Source organism: Corapipo altera, unplaced genomic scaffold (genome assembly GCF_003945725.1).
Source record: "Corapipo altera isolate COAL_440 unplaced genomic scaffold, ASM394572v1 61411, whole genome shotgun sequence".
NCBI classification, from domain to species: Eukaryota; Metazoa; Chordata; class Aves; order Passeriformes; family Pipridae; genus Corapipo; species Corapipo altera.
In genome coordinates this window covers 27,439,101-27,460,359 of record NW_020884875.1, presented here as the reverse complement: position 1 = coordinate 27,460,359, position 21,259 = coordinate 27,439,101, and the positions used below count along the sequence as shown (strand labels likewise).

The 21,259-nt window shown below is 39.1% G+C and overlaps 1 protein-coding gene across 3 annotated transcripts in view; it reads right to left on the bottom strand.

Moving 5' to 3' along the window:
- The window catches only part of NTRK2 (neurotrophic receptor tyrosine kinase 2), a 208,986-nt gene that overhangs the window by 80,307 nt on the left and 107,420 nt on the right, over nucleotides 1-21,259 (bottom strand). For all 3 annotated transcript variants that reach the window (XM_027634775.1, XM_027634776.1, XM_027634778.1), the window contains one exon: nucleotides 10,068-10,256. In XM_027634775.1, the coding sequence (XP_027490576.1) occupies nucleotides 10,068-10,256 (189 nt within the window). The remainder of the gene's footprint in view (nucleotides 1-10,067; nucleotides 10,257-21,259) is intronic.

The window sequence follows — 21,259 nt, the reverse complement described above, 5'->3', positions numbered from 1 at the left end:
GGATGAGCTGTGAGCCTTTGGCCTTTGAGCTTCTGATCCCTCCTCTCCTTTGCTCTCCTGGTCCTGAGGGTTTTGGTCACAGGAGGATAAAAATATATTGCTGTTAATGTCAGGGAAGGTGCTATATAGCATTCAGGGAATATCTGCTTGTTTATTAGACAGGGTTAGTATTTACAAAAGGACATCAATATGTCACTGAGCATTAACCAATCTTTATGTGTTAGAAGACCTGGAAAAAATACACACCTTAAGGCTTATTGGATACTTATTTAAAGAAAGGTTCTAATAGCTACTGCTATTTTAAGGTACTAGCAGAGTTACTATTGTGATCCACTGTAGCTATTTGTCCACTCCCAAATTGAGGAGATCCTCTTGGAGCCTTTTCCTGCACCCAATGCAACTAACTGACTTTCAACAGTTTCCAGCAATCAGGTTTCAAAAGGTATTTAGGTAGTTAAGGTGAAGCCATCATTTACTGGAATTTCACAAAGTACTAAGCTGACTAAGATCCTGAATTTTACACTTCAAAGCTGTTTAGGGCTATTTCAAAAATTAATTACTTGATTTTATTTAGCACCGGAATGCCCTTTCATGGGCCTAGCTGACATCTGAAAATGAAATTTAGATTCCCCAAATGCAGAAACTACAAAAAACCCAAATTTCCCAGAGTATTAATTATACAGAGATATGCTGCAACTTAGAGAAATAGGCAATAATTGGTATGCATACACCACATATTTTTACTAAATGCAAACAACACCTCCATGCAATATGTCTTCAGTTTAATTGTTTAATTGTCCCCCAAAGGTACTGGGCAAGTCGCTACCAGAGGTCCTGCACAACTTTTCATCCACAGAGCTTTAACAACTTCAGACCTTGTTGCAGGGTCTTGACTTAGGTTATTTGACATGTATTTTCCCCTGCAGCAGTTCTGTACTTCGATCATGGTGAAAACCTCTCAATCTGCAAATTATTGTCTTCAATTCTTATGGGCATTGATGGGCTAGAAATAAGACCAAACCAGTGTTCACTTCACACCAGATCTGTATGCCTCATGATTCAATCCACATCTTGACCTTAGAAGACCAATAACCCATCCTCTGTGGAATGTCCTGCTCAATCACAGGCTGAGAAATTCACACCAACTCTCACTGCCAAGTACTACTGAGCTCAAGGGCTGCCTGTCTCTCTTCCTGCCCCTCAGTCATCATCCCACAATGTAGAGGTCCCTTCCGCATCCTTAACTGAGAAAGCAGATGGTAATAAAAGTTGCTCTCACTTCTGCCCAACAAACCAAAAGAAAACTAGCTTAAGAAAAAGCAACAAAGGGAGGGCTCTAAAAAATGTTCGTAAAATACATTTCAGCTGTTGAGGTTTTATTTCTACTACTTAATGACGGAAAAGTGTTCTGGAATTGTCTATTGATGTAATTGTAGTTTTTATACAAGTTAGAAATGCTGAGCTCAGGTATTTTATTATACAGAATATATGTCTAAACTAAAATGGGCATATTAATTAAACACCTTCCAGTGAGAAAAAACAGCCTTAGAACTTTTCCCCAACTGATTTTGTAAAACATGAGAAGCCTGTTAAGAGGTTAATTAACAAGCTAATGCTGAAAAAAAAAAATTTTGAAGAACATTACAGAATAATATTGCCAACTGTGTTACTTTTATCTCGGACAATATTTTAAATGTCTGTTCGGTTCCACTTACTGCTGGTCTACCCTATGCTTGTAAAACACATGCAGTTAAATCTGAGACAATGAGGAGCTCCCCAGCAAAACCCTATGAAAACCAAACATACTTAGACCTTATGAACCTTGTGGCATTTTTGCTGGGAAAGGTTCCTCAAGGCAGATGATAATCAAGATGCAGAGGCCACAGAATAAAAAAGATGTCTGGGAGATCAACCAGCAAGAGCAGCTGATACGCAATTCTGGATGGGAGCACAAGCTTTCTGCATCTCCACCCTCAAAGCCACCACCAGTGGGATACAGCGGGGAAAGCAGCTGTCTCACAGAATCTGACAGCCAGCATGCAAATAATGTAGTAAAGGGAGGGACAACACAGAGCAAGTGAACTCCTGCTGGGTGTGTGGCCTGCCTCGCAAATCACCCCCATTCATATACAGAAACACAAGGGCCATGCATATATTCAGAGTGGGCCATGGAACCTTCTGCAGTTCTGATGGCTCCAGCATAACAGGCCATCCAGAGTCTCCGTGCCCTGGGCAGATCTGCAAACTTGCAAAGCCGACCACATGGTCTGCTGCAGGATAGAAACTGCTAAACCTCTCTCAAATGTCAGTCTTAAAGCACTGACAGCCTTAATTCCTCAGAGACAGCTGCTGGCAACAGTAGTGAAGATGTTAAGACTGTGCTTAAACACAGTTGAAAAACAACATGGCTCACACTGCAACTGCAATAAATACTACCCTGTCTTAACTGATGCTTACTGTGGACAACTGTATTCCTGATAATTCTCTCCCAAAATTCAGCTTTGGTTCGGTTTATGCTCAGAGTTAAGTGCATTTTTACACACTCATGTTTCTTAATAATGATGCACTAGCTTGGTGGTGAATTCAAGAAAATTAGAAGTAGGGTTTATGAAATAATTTTGGCTACAAAGTTATTTATTTATTTCTAGCTTTCTCAGACTTTTGTATTTATCAGACTTCAAATTTCTCGTTTTATTCTTATTTAGACTACCTTGCTTCCCTGTGTTTCTCAATTTGCCAAAACTTTCACTGACACAAAGAAATAAATCCAAGGTCCAATCCTGCTCCCAAGCACAGGCTTATGATAAGGAGGTTTTCAGAATGGATTACCCTTTCTGCCATTCAGCTTAATGTAAGTACTACCCATGCAGGTTTTTGTATATAAAATCAGCATCCATACAACCTAGCATGCAGCACAGAGTCTGAAAGGCATAATTTAATCATTACAATATAAATGGCGCTATTTGTCATTTACATATTACTGATTTAGTTAAGTGTTTCGGTGCTAAGACACTGTATGTATTTCTGATACAGATGTACTATCAAATGACAAACTGAATGTAGCCACAGAGATTAAACCTAATGTAAAAGCACCATGCTTGTTTTTTTGACCTCAACTAATATACTAAATGGCAGAGAATGCTTGAGCATATGTTTAATTTAAGTTATCTTTCATAAAGTGTGCTCTTCCCCTTTAGCCCACGGTTGGACTTGATGGAGACAGTGCTCTGCTGAGGAAGAACAGTGTTCTTATCTGAAGTTTACCTGACAAATTTAAACAAGAAGGTGTATGCTTTACCTTAACTTTGACCCTGGAAACTTCCCTGAGAGTGCATGTTTCATTTTTTCTTGTCTCATACTCCACTGTTGAAATGTATACTTTGGATCTTCATTGCTCAATGTCCTTATAACATTTTATTTACCTTATTTACCCTGAAGTATGTTTCATGTGCTGCTATTTCCAGGTAGTAAAACCCTCGTGCTTTCCACAAAGTAGAGATCAAAGTCAAAGCTGTTCTTTCTTGCAGTTGCATTTCCAGCATTTGGACTCTTGGTGCAAACAATTTACTGAATTATTTGGGTCACCGAACAATATTCTGTGTGATGAAATGCAAATATTTTGCAGAGAGTATGATGTCTTCCTCTTTTTTATTAGATGTTAATGGATTTCAAGGACAAATCAAGACAGCAACACAAGTAACATCTTGGGGAAAAATACATAAGCCTTTCTTTCAAATTCTGAATTCCTAATGAGTGAGAAACCCACACCTTTCAAATTGAAGGCTCCTGCCTTTCTTCCACCTGATTAGAAAACAAAAAAAATGCAGGTCTGATAAGTCTCAGAATGAGTAGCAGGAGTAAAAGTATCTGATTCTAATAAATTTATTTATTCCCCATTACATTTTATTAGTTGGACAAAGGAAATAAGTGACCAGATTTTTGGGAAAAGTATCTAGGACTCAGTATGCTATGGTCTGGGAGAAAAATCTTTTGCCCAGTTAACAAAAGTCAAATACAACTAATGAAAATACATCACTGATGTATATGGCTGTCATTTCTGACATGCCTACGACTTGATGAACAATTGCAAAGACACAAATTTTAAATGGTGGCTGCAACCATGGATTGAAACATGCAATCAAAATACAAAAGTATTTAGTTAAGATAAGAAAATATACCTCCATCTATCTTTATATCCTTATTCAGCCAATAAAATATCTCCAAAGTAAACCACACAGTGAGATCAGGACAATAAGTAAAAATAATATGTATATCCCTCCTTGTAATCTCAACTGCATTCATGTTTAGCTTTCACTATCTAAAGTTTTTTGATTTTCAGCATCTGAAGATCTCAACATGAGCGCCCTGCTAAGCCTTGCAATCCCAACTAACAACGAGTGCCAAGAATGGCAAGTTCAGCTTGGACAGGTTTTTCATCCCAGTCTGGATTTCACTAAGATTCATCAGTTTTGCCTCTCTGCATTCTGGCTGTTGAGGACATGGTCTCTTTTATAGGCAAATGAGCTGCTTATAAATTTTCAGCTCTGTAAACTTTGGAAGTTGACGGAAAATCCCCAGCCTTAGGGCTTAGATGGCTAAGAAAACACTACAGCAGCCTTTTTTTTTTTTTTTTTGTAGTCACTCAAATATAAAAGCCATTCAAAAGAGATGAAAATGCCCATAGTTTGTCTTAGGAGATTCTTCTGTGCACAGGGACCAATTAGATTAATTTTTTACCTTTTCATGTCTGTTGAAAATTACTCCTGTTCCTCAAAACTGTAGGAAAGTGTAAGGTGACAGATAAAACCTGAAATAAAGTCGAATGGAGACCATCCGCTGCAGGCAGTCTGCTCATTGCACATTGCTATTTTCTAAGGGACACTGTGCGTGCAGATAAGCAGCACCCAGAAACAGACAAATCTGCTGCTCTGGGTCAGAGGCCTGGTAGATCCCTGAATAGCAGAGACTCTCTTGGTGAATTTTCCTTTTTGACAGCAGTTTTCTTATTACCAGTCTGTCCCATCCCTGCTCAGCAGTGAGAGTGTCTGCACTCAGTGAAGAAACATATGCACTGGGGCCAGGCTCTGCTGTGGGACTCCTTGGGCAAGGATGCCTGAGAAATACGGACCAGGTGACCACAATTCCTTCTTCTGTTAAACCTACCCTGGAAATACAGACAACTACTTCTTTTTTCATATTAAATGACCCATTGCTAGTGATTGGGGAGAAGGTTGTCAACATACTCCAAAATGAAGAGAAACCAGGCTGCCTTGCAGGGTGTGAGTGGTCAGAGACACAAAAACAACCAGGTATTGAACTACATCCAGCTGCACCCTTCCACAAACAGCCTGGAAGGAGAAATACAACTCAGCGGGTAAATGCCATTCTGCCAACCTGTAATCAGCTTCAGACTTTCCCTAATAGAGGCCAACTGGAAGTACAATAACTATTACATAAACTGCATATTCAGACTCCTATACTTGAAAGAACAGAATCTTAAACTGTAGAAATATGGATGAAACACTGACTACCTCAAGAATATACGTAAATTTCCCATATGAAAGTCACAATCCACACCACATCATCTGAAATGCAACAGCTATTTATATGGCCAGTCACTGAAAACATCTTGCCACCAAACCATCCACTGACTAATCAATAAGCCTACCCAAGTACAGTATGCTCTTTTCCAACACTGAAATCAATGAACTTGATAAAATAGAGTGAGTTGCAAGCACAGATTAGCTGGGAAGTGCAAACTGATGTCAGTGCAGCTATTTATCTACCTTTAGGGGCCTGAAACCTTGAGCTCGTAAACATCTCTATTAAAAGGCAAAGATCCAACCTTCCTTTCACTTGCACCCAAGCAACCACAGTGCCTTTGTGGGGCAGGTGTTGGGGTTACTGAGGTAAGGCTCAGAGAACAATTTGATCCTCAAAATCCCAAAACCACCTGCAGGAAGTTTCTTACCCAAGTTCTGCCCTGAGAATCTCAGCCTGGGCACTCCTACTGGTGTTTTATGCCCTCCCCTCAGGTTTGGCTTTTCACATTACTAAAAAAACAGCAATGTTATTTACTGACTATATTTCCACCATTAAGCATGGAAATCTAACAGTAATGGACTGATATATTCCAAGTGCTGGGCTGCAAAATAAGTGATGAAGAAAGTCCATAGTCACTCCTTGAGAAAATAGCTTTGTTTCCTCTATTCTGTAGGCTTAGTTGAAATTTTAGCAACTACAGATTCTGTGCAGAGATGTAGAAAACCAATTTTTGAAATACCATGGGATTAATGAAAGTATCAAACATCTTAGGGTCTGGGACAGCTTCATTAGGTGGTTAGTGAAGCTAACCACCTAATAAAGGTTAGAATCTATGCCCATAAGATGTTACATTGTCCAGCTTATTTCAGGGGACAAAAGTCTTTGCAAGGTTTGCCATCCATGCAAGGTTTCTGGACCTGGTGGTGTCACTTCATTATAAAGTTATGGCTCAATTTTCAACAACACCAACTGGACCTTGTTTGTAATTTCCAGGCAAGAGTTTTGAAGGCTGACACTAACACAGCACAACCCGGTTTATAATGCCTTAAGTGGAAAGAGCATTTCAGCATGTCCAGGTTTCAGACTCTCTCTCACACATCTGAAATCAGAGCTGTCACTGTACTGCCAAGTACTGGCAAATGGAAATACCTTCTGATTTCATACAAAAAGGAATCAAGAAATCTGGTACACATCTCAAACTTCTCTATGCACCTCAGACTATATCCTTTCAAGGTGAAAATATTCAAGATATTGGAGTGGCAGATAAATCCACCAGCCAGCAGCAATGAACAATACATGGCATAGAAAGGAAAAGCCAGGAGTACTGGGATAGCATGTCAGACAGACAAGTGCTGAAGAAGCATCAGTGGGTTTGCTGGTGAGAAAGTGGGAAATATTATCCAATCCCAATTGGAAGATGTAGAGTAAGCTTCTACTGTTACGTTTTTAATTGAAGGTACAGATAAGCCATTGTGCTGCAACCTGAGAGAAATACAGTCCTTCTTAGTAATGACTGGAACCTGACCCCTGAAGTCCATAGGTCTATGGTCTTCATCAGGTTGCTTTTCCCACCTTGAAGGCTGTATCTCAAGAGGAGGAAAGTGCTATAACTTTTAGCCTGATGCTGACTCTTTAGAAGCCATCACTTTTCAGGATTTAGTTATTCAGTAGTGAAAGGATCAGTTTACTGATACAGTGATAGAATTTCAAATGAAATTGACTGTAATGAACTTTTTAATTTTCTTTTAAACCCATACACTTCTAATACTTTGCGATGAAGCTTGAAACACTGCAGTTGGAAATGGTTTTCTGTAGATAAGTCAAAATATGCCTTACATAGACAATATAAAATAAAATAAACTTGCTACTCACAGCAGATGTATTCCTTCAATTTCTGTGAAAACTCCAATAGTATCTGTGTACAGTTTCACCTAGCTTGGTGTCTCACCACCTTCCACAGACCAACATATGCTGAATACATAAGAAACCTTTTCCAGTATGTCTATCACTGATTGTTGTGTTTAATGCTAGTGCAAAATGGAACTTAAAGCAGAAGAAATAAACATAAATGTTAACTATCTTGCTGGAGATGAGAAACCAGATGATGTCTGGACCTGGCATTATTCTAAACAGGAAAAAGGTATGAAAGCTCCTTAGCTTAGAGGTTTATAAATACCAGATATACACATTAGGAAGAAGTTGGCAGGTTAAGAAAGGACAAGCACAGCTCTATAATAATAACTGAGAAAGATGGAAAGAGTGCATATGTGAAATTATATCTGGGAAGTCCATTTTTGTCCAAGACAATTTTAATTACGCTTTTTATTGGACAGATGCTCAAAGTAGTAGAAGAAATCTGCCTTGGTTTATACACTGCCACAGTTTACCCAATTCTCCCTGCTAAAGCAAAAAGAACACAAGAAAAATCCCCAAAACAACAAAGACTGGGACCACTGTGGCAATGTGGCAGAATGCAAAGCATCAGTTCCACAAACCTCCCTGGAGCACCACAGTAAAGTCCCAAGATGTCTCCTGCAAGCATTTATAGACCAACTGAACTTCATGTACTGTGATTAATTTCCCTGATACCATGTGGGTTTCATTGCAGCGTACAAAACCAAACACAGACTTATGTATTTTTAGGATCAGGACATACTTAACACAAGTCAGCCGTGATTTAATGTGCCTGTACGTAATGTGCAATTTACTAAATGTGAGAGAATTCTGTATTTTGGTACAGTTTGTGTATTTCCCCAGAACAGCATGTATGTTGTTTCAACATTAATGCTGAAGTTCAAAACTCTGCAGTTACTGATGTTTATTTTAACAATTATAAAGTTGTCTAATGCAGCTGGAAACAGAGGTACAGTAGCCTCATATTTAAAAGCATAGCCTTTTATATAACATTAAAGAGCACTAGCGGCATGTTGCCCATTTTTGATTATCTAGCAGCTTCTACTCTTTACCCGAATTAATGTTCCAATCAGAATGCATCTGTATAACATTTTCCTGGTGCTGATCAAGTATCATCAATTCAGTGATTTCCTTGTGATCGCACTGCATATGCTAGGCCAGATTATTCAGATTATTGTCATTATTATCTGCTGGTAGAAGAGACAATGGGGCATTTCTAATCACAAAATAATGCCACACAAAAAACTATGGTAAGTGTGAACATCAAGGATGTACAATAAAAAGGCAGAAGAAGACCTTGTGTTACAGGAACATGCTTCTGGACTGTGCTTAGTGCAACAATCATGATGTAGATAAGCATTAATATTCACAAGACAAGTGGATAGTTCAGCATCAGTCCTTGTTTGCAGTGTTAGAAGCTATGCATATGTGTGATGCATGCATGCCCTCATGCGCAGGTCAAGAAGGACTCCTGTACCAGCTTTTAAACTTTGCAAAGCTGGGGTCAAAGGTTTTTGACCTTGGCAGTAAGCCTCTATACTACAGTTTGTGCTAGGAAGTGATAACATTCAGGGTAGGATACAGACAGGATATAGTGTCCCTTAGCTGCAAGCCCAATGCTCATCAGCTATACTGAGAATCTCTGGAGTGACTTCTCAGAGAAACAGTTCAGACTTCCAGTGACATTTCAGAAATGTATGTACATTCACACACATACACACACACAAACACACAAAAATAGGAAAAAAAAGGCAAGAGCAACCTTCTCTGAAACACTTAAAGAATTCAGTGTCCTGATGAGAAATAGTAAGCAGCGCAGTTACTATTAATTACAATATCTTTTAGGTATTTTTTCAGTTATGTGCAGTGCTAACTGCTGGTTCAAAAATCAGCGTTTTACACGTTCAATTCTAAAACTGTTACTAGTTTTGAAAAGTAGCATCTGAATAGGGATACTCTTTTTTTAACACTTCATAGTTAATTATGTTTAACTCTTCATAATTTTTCACATTCCACCTGCTTCTAGCTGAACATGAAAGAATTTGTATGTGACATTTATTGTCCATCATGTAACCTTCTGCTCTAGTTTTAAATATTAAACATCTTTTCTGTCTGCAGGGGTTGAATTATACAATGAAATTAAAAGAATTGAAGTTTTAACCCTTGTAATTCTTGAAACTTTGCAAATACTCAGATTACAAAGTTGGGTTATGTTAATTGCCAATATGATCAATTTAACTGTAGCACATACGTAACGACTTTTGCTTCTGACCTAAGATTTATTTTCTCCCAAGAATATACATTCAGTGCACAGGACTGGCTAAAGACCACTGAAATCAATGGAAAGGCTACCAATGACTTGAAGAAATATGGATTGGGCTTTGAGCGTAATACAGCTGACTTAATTGACTCACCACAAGGGCTGAATTTTGCTTAAACAGACGTAAAGCGCTTCATCCCATGTACCTTTAACAAACTCCATACATTTTAACCCCACCCTTCCACTCCCAGGAATTTACAGTATTGTATCATGCTAGTTCTGTTAAGGAGTCACAACACTTGCACAGATAAAATGAATGACTGAAACACATAAAGTTGTTTGTACTTACAAGTGTCTGGCTTGAGCTGACTGTTGGTAATTCCAAAATACTGGGGATTTTCAATGACAGGAATCTTTGTCATCCCAATGATGACTGCATCAGGACCCCCCTCAGAAGAAGATGGAGTGTTACTGCCATTTGAGATGTGGTGGAGGGGACTGGCTGAATCGTCATCATTGCTGATAACTGAAGAAGGACCTAGAGTTAGAAACAAAGATTTTCTTGTAACTCAGCGTATGGTATCCTTCCCTTAGACAATTCCTTTATCTTTGTTTTGACCACTTTTATTTTGAAGTTTTGACCAGTTTTCCATAGTCAACAGCTCTCTTTGTGTGCCTTGTTGACCTTACCTCAGAAATTTTATATTTCTGGAAGCAGATTGAGAATGGTGCAATGGGAAACAAATTTTTATACTGGCACATCACCTAGACTAAATACGTCAGCGTCCAGCACAGTCTGTCACTGGGAAAAATCTCAAAATTTCTGAACTCATTCTGTCAGTCTCAGAATTAGGCTATAAAATACATGCACTAACTTTTTTACTTTATGCCCTACTTGAATCACACAGCAGTAACAGCACAAATCCAACGAATGCCTGCCCTACCTGGTATTATAACAAGACAAAAGACACAGAGGAGATGGGCTCATCCTGATGTGAGAAGCTGGAAACTTCTGAAACAAACATGGTTCAGGGTCAAAAAATCTAGGGAACAATTTGCACAGTCACAGAGGTGCAGAGAAGATGGATGCTGAGTTTATTAGTGGGAAAGACACATCCCACCACACTGCAAAACTTGGAGGCACTGCAGAGAGGCTCATCGAACCCAGACGAACATCCCACTGGCTCCTCCATCCATATCTGAGTCTAGTCACCTTCCAAAAAGAGGTCTATTCTGAACAGTAATTCAGTGACAGTTTTTATTTTGTTTCTACTCTGTGGTTTGTATTTTTAATGGAAGTACCGCTGAGATAATACCTTGTAAATGGATTTTAAAAAATCCTGCTTAGCCCAGTGTTCCACTTCTGTGAGCTGCAGGAACCTTTGAACTAACAGCACGATCAGCACAGATGACATTTGAACTCCTGACATTTAAATTCTATGCCATTTAAATGCCATTTCATTTGAATTCCACATCACTTTTTCCCGTTTATATCCAGTATTCAGAGAAAACCAGAAGCACCATTTAGCAGTAATGACATTTTGCCTCATCTCCCGACTGAAGAGTCATCAGATATCACACACGTCATATTTCACTTTGTTGTCCATCCATGTTAACTAGGGTTTTGGGGATGACATTCACAACTTCTAATTGTAACATCAAAAGAAGGTGCTAGAAACAGATGGAAAAATTCACCCCCTGGAGGTGTCTATCCTGGAATGGCATCCTTAGACAATAGTTGTGTTTAGCCTGTGGGCAGCAGCGAGAGGTTGAGCAAATGTTCCCCCAAAGAAGGGGGCAGCAGAGAGGACCTTAAGAACAATAAAAAGCTGTGTTTACTCAGTAACCAGTAACTGGTAACCCCTTGCAACATGTTCCGCTCCCAGAATGAGTTTTGGTTGGACAGAAGAACACTGCAGAGTCAAGACAGAGCTGAGTAACCTGCCACATAGGTGGCATCTGTGTCTGCAGGAGAGATGGGGAATGCAGAGAAAGAGAGAGAAAAAATGGGGACCAGCAGCAGGTTCTGTATACACATTACTGAGGACACGAGAGAAGACAGGCAGGATTCACCGCTGCAGACATACAGTTAAGGAATACAATAAGAAAAAGGACAGTCCCAAACACAGCAAAGAAAAGGTAGCTTTAAAGAAATCTCTACTCTTCTGTGGCTCAGTGTATTGTTAACAAAATCACTTCATCACTACATGCCATGGCTCACAGGAATAAAGCTTAAATATTCTGGTATGTGGCTATTCAACCCTATATTTTGAGACTCGAGCATATTCACACCCCTGCCCTGGTTTCCTTTCTTCCCAGTTGGTTTAATGGTGCACGAGGAACACGTTCCTGTAGTTTGAAAAAGTACTTCCCCCCCAGCTTGAAACATTAGAAGTAATTTTTCAAATACCTTGCACTTCACTGTAAAGTCACTGTTCACAAATGTAACCAAAGCCTAGATCTCTGCAATTTATCAAGTGAAACCACTAATACTAAGGCTGGTTTTGTTATTACTGATCACCTCAATCAATCCTCAAACAATTGATTCTCCTGGGAAAACTGCCAGGATTAAGAGTTTTTGGTGAAGTTTTCTCTAATGAAGGGTAGAGCCTAATAAATTGTGGGAAAGGGTCCCTCAGATGGCACAGAAGATACTTAAATTAGAGCACAACAAATTTTTCAGATGCATGAGTGTTGTTTGTAGAAGCATTAGGGTGCAACCCATTTAAAACTGCATTCAATTTTTGGTAGATAACATCCTTGCATCTCTAAGCTTTCTGAATATCAACTTAGTTGCTCCAAAAAAGTAGGCTGACTAATACATACTTTCTTGGGAAAACAAAGATTTTTATAGTGAAATACTATGAGGGTCGAATCCCTTCTGTCACAGTAAACAGGTAAATTCTCTTGGCTCTGAAACTTAACAGAAGCAAGTCTCGAAGTCGTTTTCAGCCCTGCTGTTCTCTGCCACACAGGGGAAGGCTTTTTTGTTGTTGTTTGCTTCCACCATACATGCAGTGACGGCAAGGAAAAGTGACCATTAGACATTTCCAGATGTTAAAGTGGGATAATGAATAGGACCTCTGTCCATTGTATAATTTCCACACTACCTCAAGACCCAATTTTGTATGGTGAACTATTTTTTCAATCAGTATAAACCACAAAGTGCTGCAGGTGAAAAGTAGACAATTGTTCCATAAATCTATTTGCTCAATTAGGCTAGCTGGTAAAAGCTACTCTTCTCTGTGGTATGAAGCAGGCTCCAAGTATATTCAGCTCTCTGATGCAGGTAAGGAAAACCTGGAAAATTAAATGATTTTCAGAGTAATTCCTGGCACTACAAAACAGTATAAGAAAAATTCAACAGTAGGAACTTTGTTCCTGCATCACTTTGTGATCTCCCTTACTAATATATTAGCAAGTGAACATCTCATGTAATGGTCTTTCTGAATAGCTGTTTGAGTTCAAAAATCCTATTTCCTGTCTATTTCTTTTCTAATTAAGACAATTCCATCAACAGATGGAAATTTTTATGTATCAGAGGCAGCTGAGCTCACATTCTTTCCAACTCACCCTTTGCTGAGACTTTTTTTTCAATGTGAGCAAACTTTTACATAGACTTTTATTTGCTGGACTATCTACTCATCATAAAGCTACATTTCATTTTTTGAAATCACTAAGCCACTTTACAATTACTGACCAGCACTGCAGCTGGCTATGATATTCAAGAAATGCAAAACCATTTCTGGGATGCAAGATGAGACCATCACCTGTACTGACAAAAAGCTAGAGCTGCACTTTTCTGAATAGGCACTGAGTTCAAAAGGAATGGTAATTTCTTAAAGCACCTTGGAGTGTGGTTCCATCCAGATGAAAAGTGGTCACTGAATTACTTGTCAAAGGCAGAATGAGTATGGTAATTACACTTAATCACCTGTTACTGCTTCTGGTTTTTATAGAATCTGCTTTTTGTTTTACACCTGATATCTGCAAATTTTAGACAAAATGTCATAGAGGGAGTGAAAATCATGGGTTGTCAGTAGTTATTAGCTATTGCCAATATCTGATTCACAGTCAGGTTGAGCTTTTAAGAAAACTCCAGAGACCTTTTGCACCTTTCAACATGCTTCCCAGCATCTTTCCTTGATTTCATTTTTAGACAATACTTCTTGAGAGGATAGAAGTTGGAGCCAGACAAGAAATGGTAGCCTGCCTTGGAGATGATATAAGCTATACACCGCAGGGATGAGTTTCACCTTTACTTAATGTTAAGCGAAAGACCTCCCCATTCTGCATCACCTAGGCCCAAGAAAAATCCCTTCTATGTACAAAAAACCTGCTATCAGTTCTTTAAAAAAGTGGTGACGTGTAAGAAAACCAATTCTATTTGAAACTGATGAGCTATAATAAAACCAAAATACCTCCAACAACTAGGTGGGGAATTATCCTCAGCACATAATATGGGGACAGGCAGAAACAGCAAAGTTCTCTTACTGCATATTCCATAGAGAACTGGAGAGAGTCAAACACTACTGTGTTTGGGGTGTGGTTTACCTTCAACAGTGCCAGCACTCTTGTCTGAAATAAAACTCGCTCTATGCTACCTCTTGAATAGTGCATGTTTGCACTGTCCTTGATCTTGGTGGTACCAACAAATGTGGGTTTTCTTACATTAAGAAATAAAATTTATTTAAGCTATTTTCAAAGTGTGCTGCTATTTCTGGACAAAAGAAGGAGATTTATGATTATTATATACAGTCTTTCATGATAGGAAAGGCTAAAAAAATTAGGATTGTTCAGCCTGGAGAAGAGTAGGCTTCAGGGTGACGTAATTGTGGCCTTCCAGTACTTGAAGGGAGCCTACCAAGAAAGATGGAGTGAAACCATTTACAAAAGCACATAGAGGCAGGAAAAGAGGGAATGGCTTCAAATAGAAAGACAATGGAATTAAATTAGATACTAGGAAGAAATTTTTTACTGTGGGGGGTGGTAAGGCACTGGAACAGGTTACAGAGTGAAGTTGTAGACGCCCCATCCTTGGAAGTGTTCAAAGTCAGGTTGGATGTGGCTGTGAGCAACCTGATCTAGTGAAAGGCATCCCTGCCCATGGCAAAGGAGTTGGAACTAGATGAATTTTAAGGTCTCTTCCAACCTAAGCCATTCTGTGATTATATTCTATGATTCATGATACTTGTATCACCATCAGAGTTAATGCAGTTTTAACATGCATGCTACGAAGACCTATCTACACTGCTATTTGCTGGGACTAAATTTGCTTTGCAATTTCAGACTTCTGCTAATATTTAGGTAGTTGGTTGCAGCAACACATCTGACTACTGCCTACCACTGGAATAATGCACATGACCTTCCTGTTATGAGACACGAGATTATTATATTAATTATTGGGTCAGAACAACTCAGGTGTGTGTGTGAGAGGGGGGAGGGACAAGTTAAATCTCATGGAGGTTAGGTCATGCCTTGTCCCACATGTCCCTTAAGACTCCTGGGGTGACCCTGGAGCAATTGTCAGTCAAAGACAGCCCAGAAGCACGGTCTACACCACATCCTGGAGCCCCTAACTCAACCTTAGATTGTCTCACATCATGGGAGCACCACTCTTCACCTCACCCCAGAGGCCCTGAGTGGCCAGTGGGCTGGAAGACCCGTCTGTCAGAGCACATAAAAACAGATATGTGATGTTCACATGTTTGAACCCACCATTTCTAGACTTCTGTAGCTGGATCTACACTAGATCTAGGAATGGTAGCTATATGTCTCCGTTTATTTCTCTTTCTTTTCTTCTTTTTCTTCTAATCTCTTTTCTTAATATTTTGGGTAGTTGGATACTGGATAGGTTGGTTTTGCTAAGTTGTATGTGTTAGCATGTGCTAAGTCAATGTTTTGTGGAATGCTTTGTTCTGGTTGTATATTACCTCCAGAACTTTTGCCAAGAACTCTTATTTTTTCTAAAGTTTACCAGTAAAGTCCCTCCTGAGAAAATGTATGTAGCATTTCTCCTCTGCGCTCTCTCAAGGTGTTAAAAGAACCAAAGGCTCTTCTAATAATCCAGAGGGCAGATATGGTTGGAGCCTTGCATATTTTTAAAGTAAAACTCTGTTGGTTGAGCTCATAGGTCCAAGACTTACATTTGTGTATCAAAGCACAGAAAGAGTCTCAAAGTGAATAATTCTCAGCTAAGCAGGCTCTGGGAAAAAATAAAAAAGGGGGGTGCTCAAATGCAGAATCAGAAAGAACGTATGGGTTTTGGTTGCACCTGGTATGATCTTGCAGGCACATATATTCAGACTTTTCCTTAGATGATCACAAACAAGCAGTGTGTCCATCTACTTCTCCCTTCACCTGCTGTGTCAAAGTTGTAAGCAATCTACTTTGCATGTTTGTACTCCAAGCTCTAACAAGATCTCCTGGAGGCTACAATATCCTGCATCCTCTTCACAACACACTGCTGTGCAATACACGTCACTTCAATTATCCCTGAAGTCACTACTAATGGCTTAGGTACACTGGAAAGCAAACCAATTTTAGCTTTGTGGTTGGACTGTGATTTATAAGGATGCATCTACTTAGTCAAGTGTTACAAAGCAGATTACATAAAGAGCAATGTTCATTGAGTTGATTTTGTGCTGTGATGCCTTAATAAACATAGTTCCTTCCACAAAAAAATATGTTGACTGCTGGGTTATTTTTCAATGGACCTTGGCTCTGACTTCCACTGCAAACAGGGACCAGTCTGTGCTGAGGCATGGTAACAGCACGTCACCAAGTTAAAAGCAGGACAGTGAATGCATGTCACATCAGTCAGTACCACCTCTGCCAAATTTTGCAGGCCATACTGAGTCTTCTCTCTTTTTCCTTTTTGGGAGGGGTATATTTTTTCACTAGTTAAATACACTGTTCTGAAAAGCAATTACACAAATTTCTTTTCCCATGAGATTTCCTTATTTGCTGTAGATTTTAAGTTATTCTTTTCTGCATCATTAAAAGGTAAGTTTTGTGCTGCAGCAAGAGCAGATATTCAATTTTTCCTGTTATCAAGGTAGGATCCAACTTTCTTACCAGAACAGTCAACTTTTTAGCTTTACTCTTAAATTATGATCTTATCTTTTATTCTCTCTGGAAGACAACTAATCAGTCACAGCTTGGCACACTTTTATTTGACTAAGGTGCTATAGGTTTTACTTTGAATATTCCTTTGTATTCCTAAGTTACACAAGGAATACAATGTGCAATTCTATTAGACTGGATAAGAAAGTCAGCAAAGTAGAAAGCCATGCAATTATAGAAACATTATTTTATATTATTGCTCTCTTAAAATGCTGCATGCCAAATACAGGGAATTGAATTAAAAGGCATAAATAGAATATAAGAAAAAAAAAAACAACAAAAGATGGTTGAATAAGCTTTCAAAGAGAAACCAGTTTAGACTCACTTTGCTTGGTAGAACTGTTCAAAGTCAGATTGTTCTGCAAATCTAGAGAGGGCTTATTAAAATTATGGTTTTGTTTTGTAGCTGTTGATACTTTTAATGAGGGAAACTGAAGGCATGGTACTCTCATGTTCTGTCAGCAGTTCAGCTGTGTGGAGCAATAACATATCTTGCCTCTTCCCATTTTCCAACTGACCCTTTCTGTCTCATATCCCCATCCCTGCCAGCTATCCAGGAAACAGCCATTCATTTTAACCACGAATGAAGTAATCTCTATACTCACTGTCACATCTAGTTGCAAAATTAATAAGGGGGTTAATCCTCCTTTGTGGTGAAGAAAATGCAAGATCACCCTAAACAACATTATACCCAAGTCCATCCTGATGAAGGATACTTCTCTTCATAGCTCAAAGAGTGCACGTCCTTCTATCCCGGAACAGCATACTGAGCCACTGTTAGACATTAAGTCTCTGACTCAGAAAACTGAGACTTGCCAGGCTTGGGCGTTTAGTGGATAAATAATTTCACATCTTCTGACAGGTATCATCAATCTGTTTAACTGATTTGCACCCACCAGTGCTTGTTTAAGCTTGTTCCCTATTGCTTCTTGATATATGAGATGAGAAAAACTTCTTGACACTGCCCAAGAAGTTCAGTTCCCATCCAAGATGATGCTCCCAGGAAGTCAGAGGAACCAGAACAGGGAGCTGGAGAACATCTTCACACCTAGCAGACAAATGCCTCTGTTACCCATCAGCATGCACTTCTAACATTCTCTAAATAACTGAAGTAAGGGGGCTCCTTGAAGGTCTCTTGAAGGAATAAGTAGCACAAAATCAAGGTTTAAACTCGAGAAGCAGCCCTTAGGAGTCTGTTCACTTACAACTAAAGTGGAGATATTTGTTTGAAAATCATGATGAAATCACACCAATTCAATGTAATGTTTGATTTGGGTGATTAGGGATAAAAGGTGGTTTGCTCTGTCATTGAATAGCTTTCATACACAGCAAGTAAACTACAGTGTTGGATTGCCTTCATTCCCACATAGAATAATTTAAGTAATGCATACCTTTGAGTCTAATGAAACAACAGGTACATTATTCAGCTTTACAGTACAAAATTTTCAGTGTTGCTAGGTGTCAAGATGCCTTTTCCCCTAAATCACGCGCTCCTCTTGCAGAATAATTTATTTCAAATGCCTAGCTCCTCTAGAGAGGAACACACAATCTGGGTAATTTCCACTGACGTGACTGTGCACAGATTTTAGCCACTCAGTATTTCATCAGGGCTTTTTTGTTGCGGCTTTGAATCTAAGAGCCACAGCTGCATATTTTTTTGCTTTGGTTTTATTCTGGTGTGTGACTGAAAGAAGCCCAGTCAGTTCCTTTCAGCTGCCTTTCTCCTCACAACCTCATCTACTCCCCTGTATGCACCTATTCCTGCATCCCTTCACACACAAGCCTAGAGCTATTGTTTCTGCAAGGGAGGACTCTCTAGGATAAGCTGGGGGACTCCATAATGCAAGTCACTCTCTGAAAGTCATGCAACCTATGGGGTGCAGGGCCAAAGACACAGGTGTCTTGGTTTGGGACAGACTGGCAAGACAGTTCACCCAAGAAACCTCCTTTGCAGCACTGCAAAGCCCTGTAAGTAACAAGAATGCAGTCTCTAATACATACTGGATTGGCTAGTACTGTCTGTACAGGATGAAAGGTCTGCAACCCCCTCTGTCCTGGCTTCATTCCAGTGCCTGCTATTCCCAGGTATGCCAACAGCAAAACCTCTGCCTGCTTCACAAAGGTTGCCAGTTTCTTTCTCCTTTTAGCCAGAATGGGAGGCATTTGTGTAACAAATCTCACAACTGCAATCTGGTATAATCTTCAAATTCTTAAGCACCAAAACCAATAAATCCTCAGAGATTGTCTTCAATGTGGTACGTGCTACTATTATTCCCAATTTGGAGGCAGAAGAGCAGAAGGCTCTTTGGCTCACTGATTCGCCCAGGACTGCAGGTGGGATCTCTGTCAGTCTTGATCAGAACCTCAGAGGAACTGGCAGCCCCAGCTGTTGAACCATGAAGCCCTTTGTGACTCACAGCCCTCCTTCAGTTGTAGGATAAATGGTGGCTATACAGCTGTCCACTGCTTTGTGGACATGTTGGCAGTATCAGCAGCTCAATTGAAACAGAGACCAGGATGTGGCATATTAATCAATAAGAATACATCAGCTAGAGAAGTAAGGATACAAGGCAGCAGAAAATGTGAAAGAATGAAAAAAAAAAGTATCTATTTTTAATATAGATCATAAAGATCATTAATTATGATCACCTGCAGGTTTGAGTATCTTGGAAATGTGGGTAAAATTACAATCCTTCAAAAATACTACAGTGAAAAATCACCACAATATTAAAAAAGATCAGCTGGAATGCACTTATTGGCATTGAGCAAAAAATAGTAATTCACCTGAAATTAAATCCTTGTTGCCTTTCATTTAATTTAAAATTATTTAATTAACATTTGGTTCCCTCCAGACTTATAATAAATAATCTAAGTGTTAGCATTCCCATTCCTAGGGCTGGGAATGAGGTCCGCTCTTGTTTAGAAGATAAATAAAAAGTGTACAGAAGCAACACAGGTTTCCCCATGCTGCTTTGGCAGTCAGTCTTCACCTGAGAGAACAAAGTTATTCAGAGTAGTGAACTTGGATAATTTTCCAAATTCTGTTTAGTTAGATATGGTTAGATTATACAGCAGATATGCTAGATTGTAGAGAAAAGCTCCCTGATTTTAAACTCATATTTGCTTTTGTGCCTTTTTCATTTAAAACAAACAAACAAACAAAAAACATTAGTAATGACACTATTTCATTTTTTTCAAAGCCTGATTATTTCTTGGAAGTACAGAGATACTATAGCCCTCTTCCATTCAAGCAAATCAGCTGAAAACATGATATGGAAAAAGGTAGACATACTCAGAGACTGATGAAAAACTGAAAATCTGGGATTTCTTTTATCTTAAACCAAGGCCGAGGAGGTACACAAGAATAGGCCTTCCAGTGCATGGGGACATTTTTTATTGCATGCCTATGCTGGACAGAAACGAAAAGTTCCATGGCAAAAGTACATCAAGAAAGACTGAGGTAAAATGTTGGGAAGACATCCTCAGGCACTGGAATTGCTCATAGAAGACTCAGAAACCTCCATTTCTGGAGATCTTGAAGCAACTTGAGGAAAATGTCTGTTGAAAAAAATACAGGTATAGTTCATGCAGGCTTAGGATAGGGTCCCCTTTCAGCTCTAAACTTCCATAATGACAAAAAGGTAGACCTTGAGTGATCTTATGGGAAACACTTTAGGGTCTTCAAATGTTGATTTATGCCTATTCAGAACTGAAGGAAGCCCAGAGTTCAACAAATACACAACATATCTCAATGGATTACATATATTTCAATGCATTAGAAGATCACTTTTCCAGCCTGCAGAACAAAGATAGGTTTAGTTGGGTGAGAAGAACACCAGTGCTGTACTAATTTGGGTTATTCTACTAGAACACACATTACTTAATAGCAATCTTTACATACAATTTATTTCAGTGAGGGTTTCCCCCTTTATTAACAGCTTTCATTAGTGGAAGTGTTAACTACATGACCTTATAACACAGAGTATTGTATAATTTCTTACTTTTTGTCAGTACAAGATTATCATAGGCCCCCAAAATTGCATGAGTTATGAAGTCAACATTATACTGAAATATACCTCTCAACTTGTTCTCCACAAGCATAACAGCTTCCAATTAATTTTTCATTTACGACCACATCAGCTAACCTTAAACCTGACAATCTACAAAGAAGCAAAACTAAATTATTACAAAAAATCTACCCAAACATCATGCTCAGATTGTAAACAACATCTGCAGAAGCCTGGTTTTGCTGTTTACCACATGATCTTGCAGCCCAACTAAAGGTTTTTTGAACTTGCACTGACTTGGACTGCCTCCTCTTCGTCTCCAAACACTTCCCATCCTGGAAAACAGGTTTTAAAAACAAAATTCAAATGCCCACCTACACCTGAAGAGGAGAGTATAGGAAGATGGTGA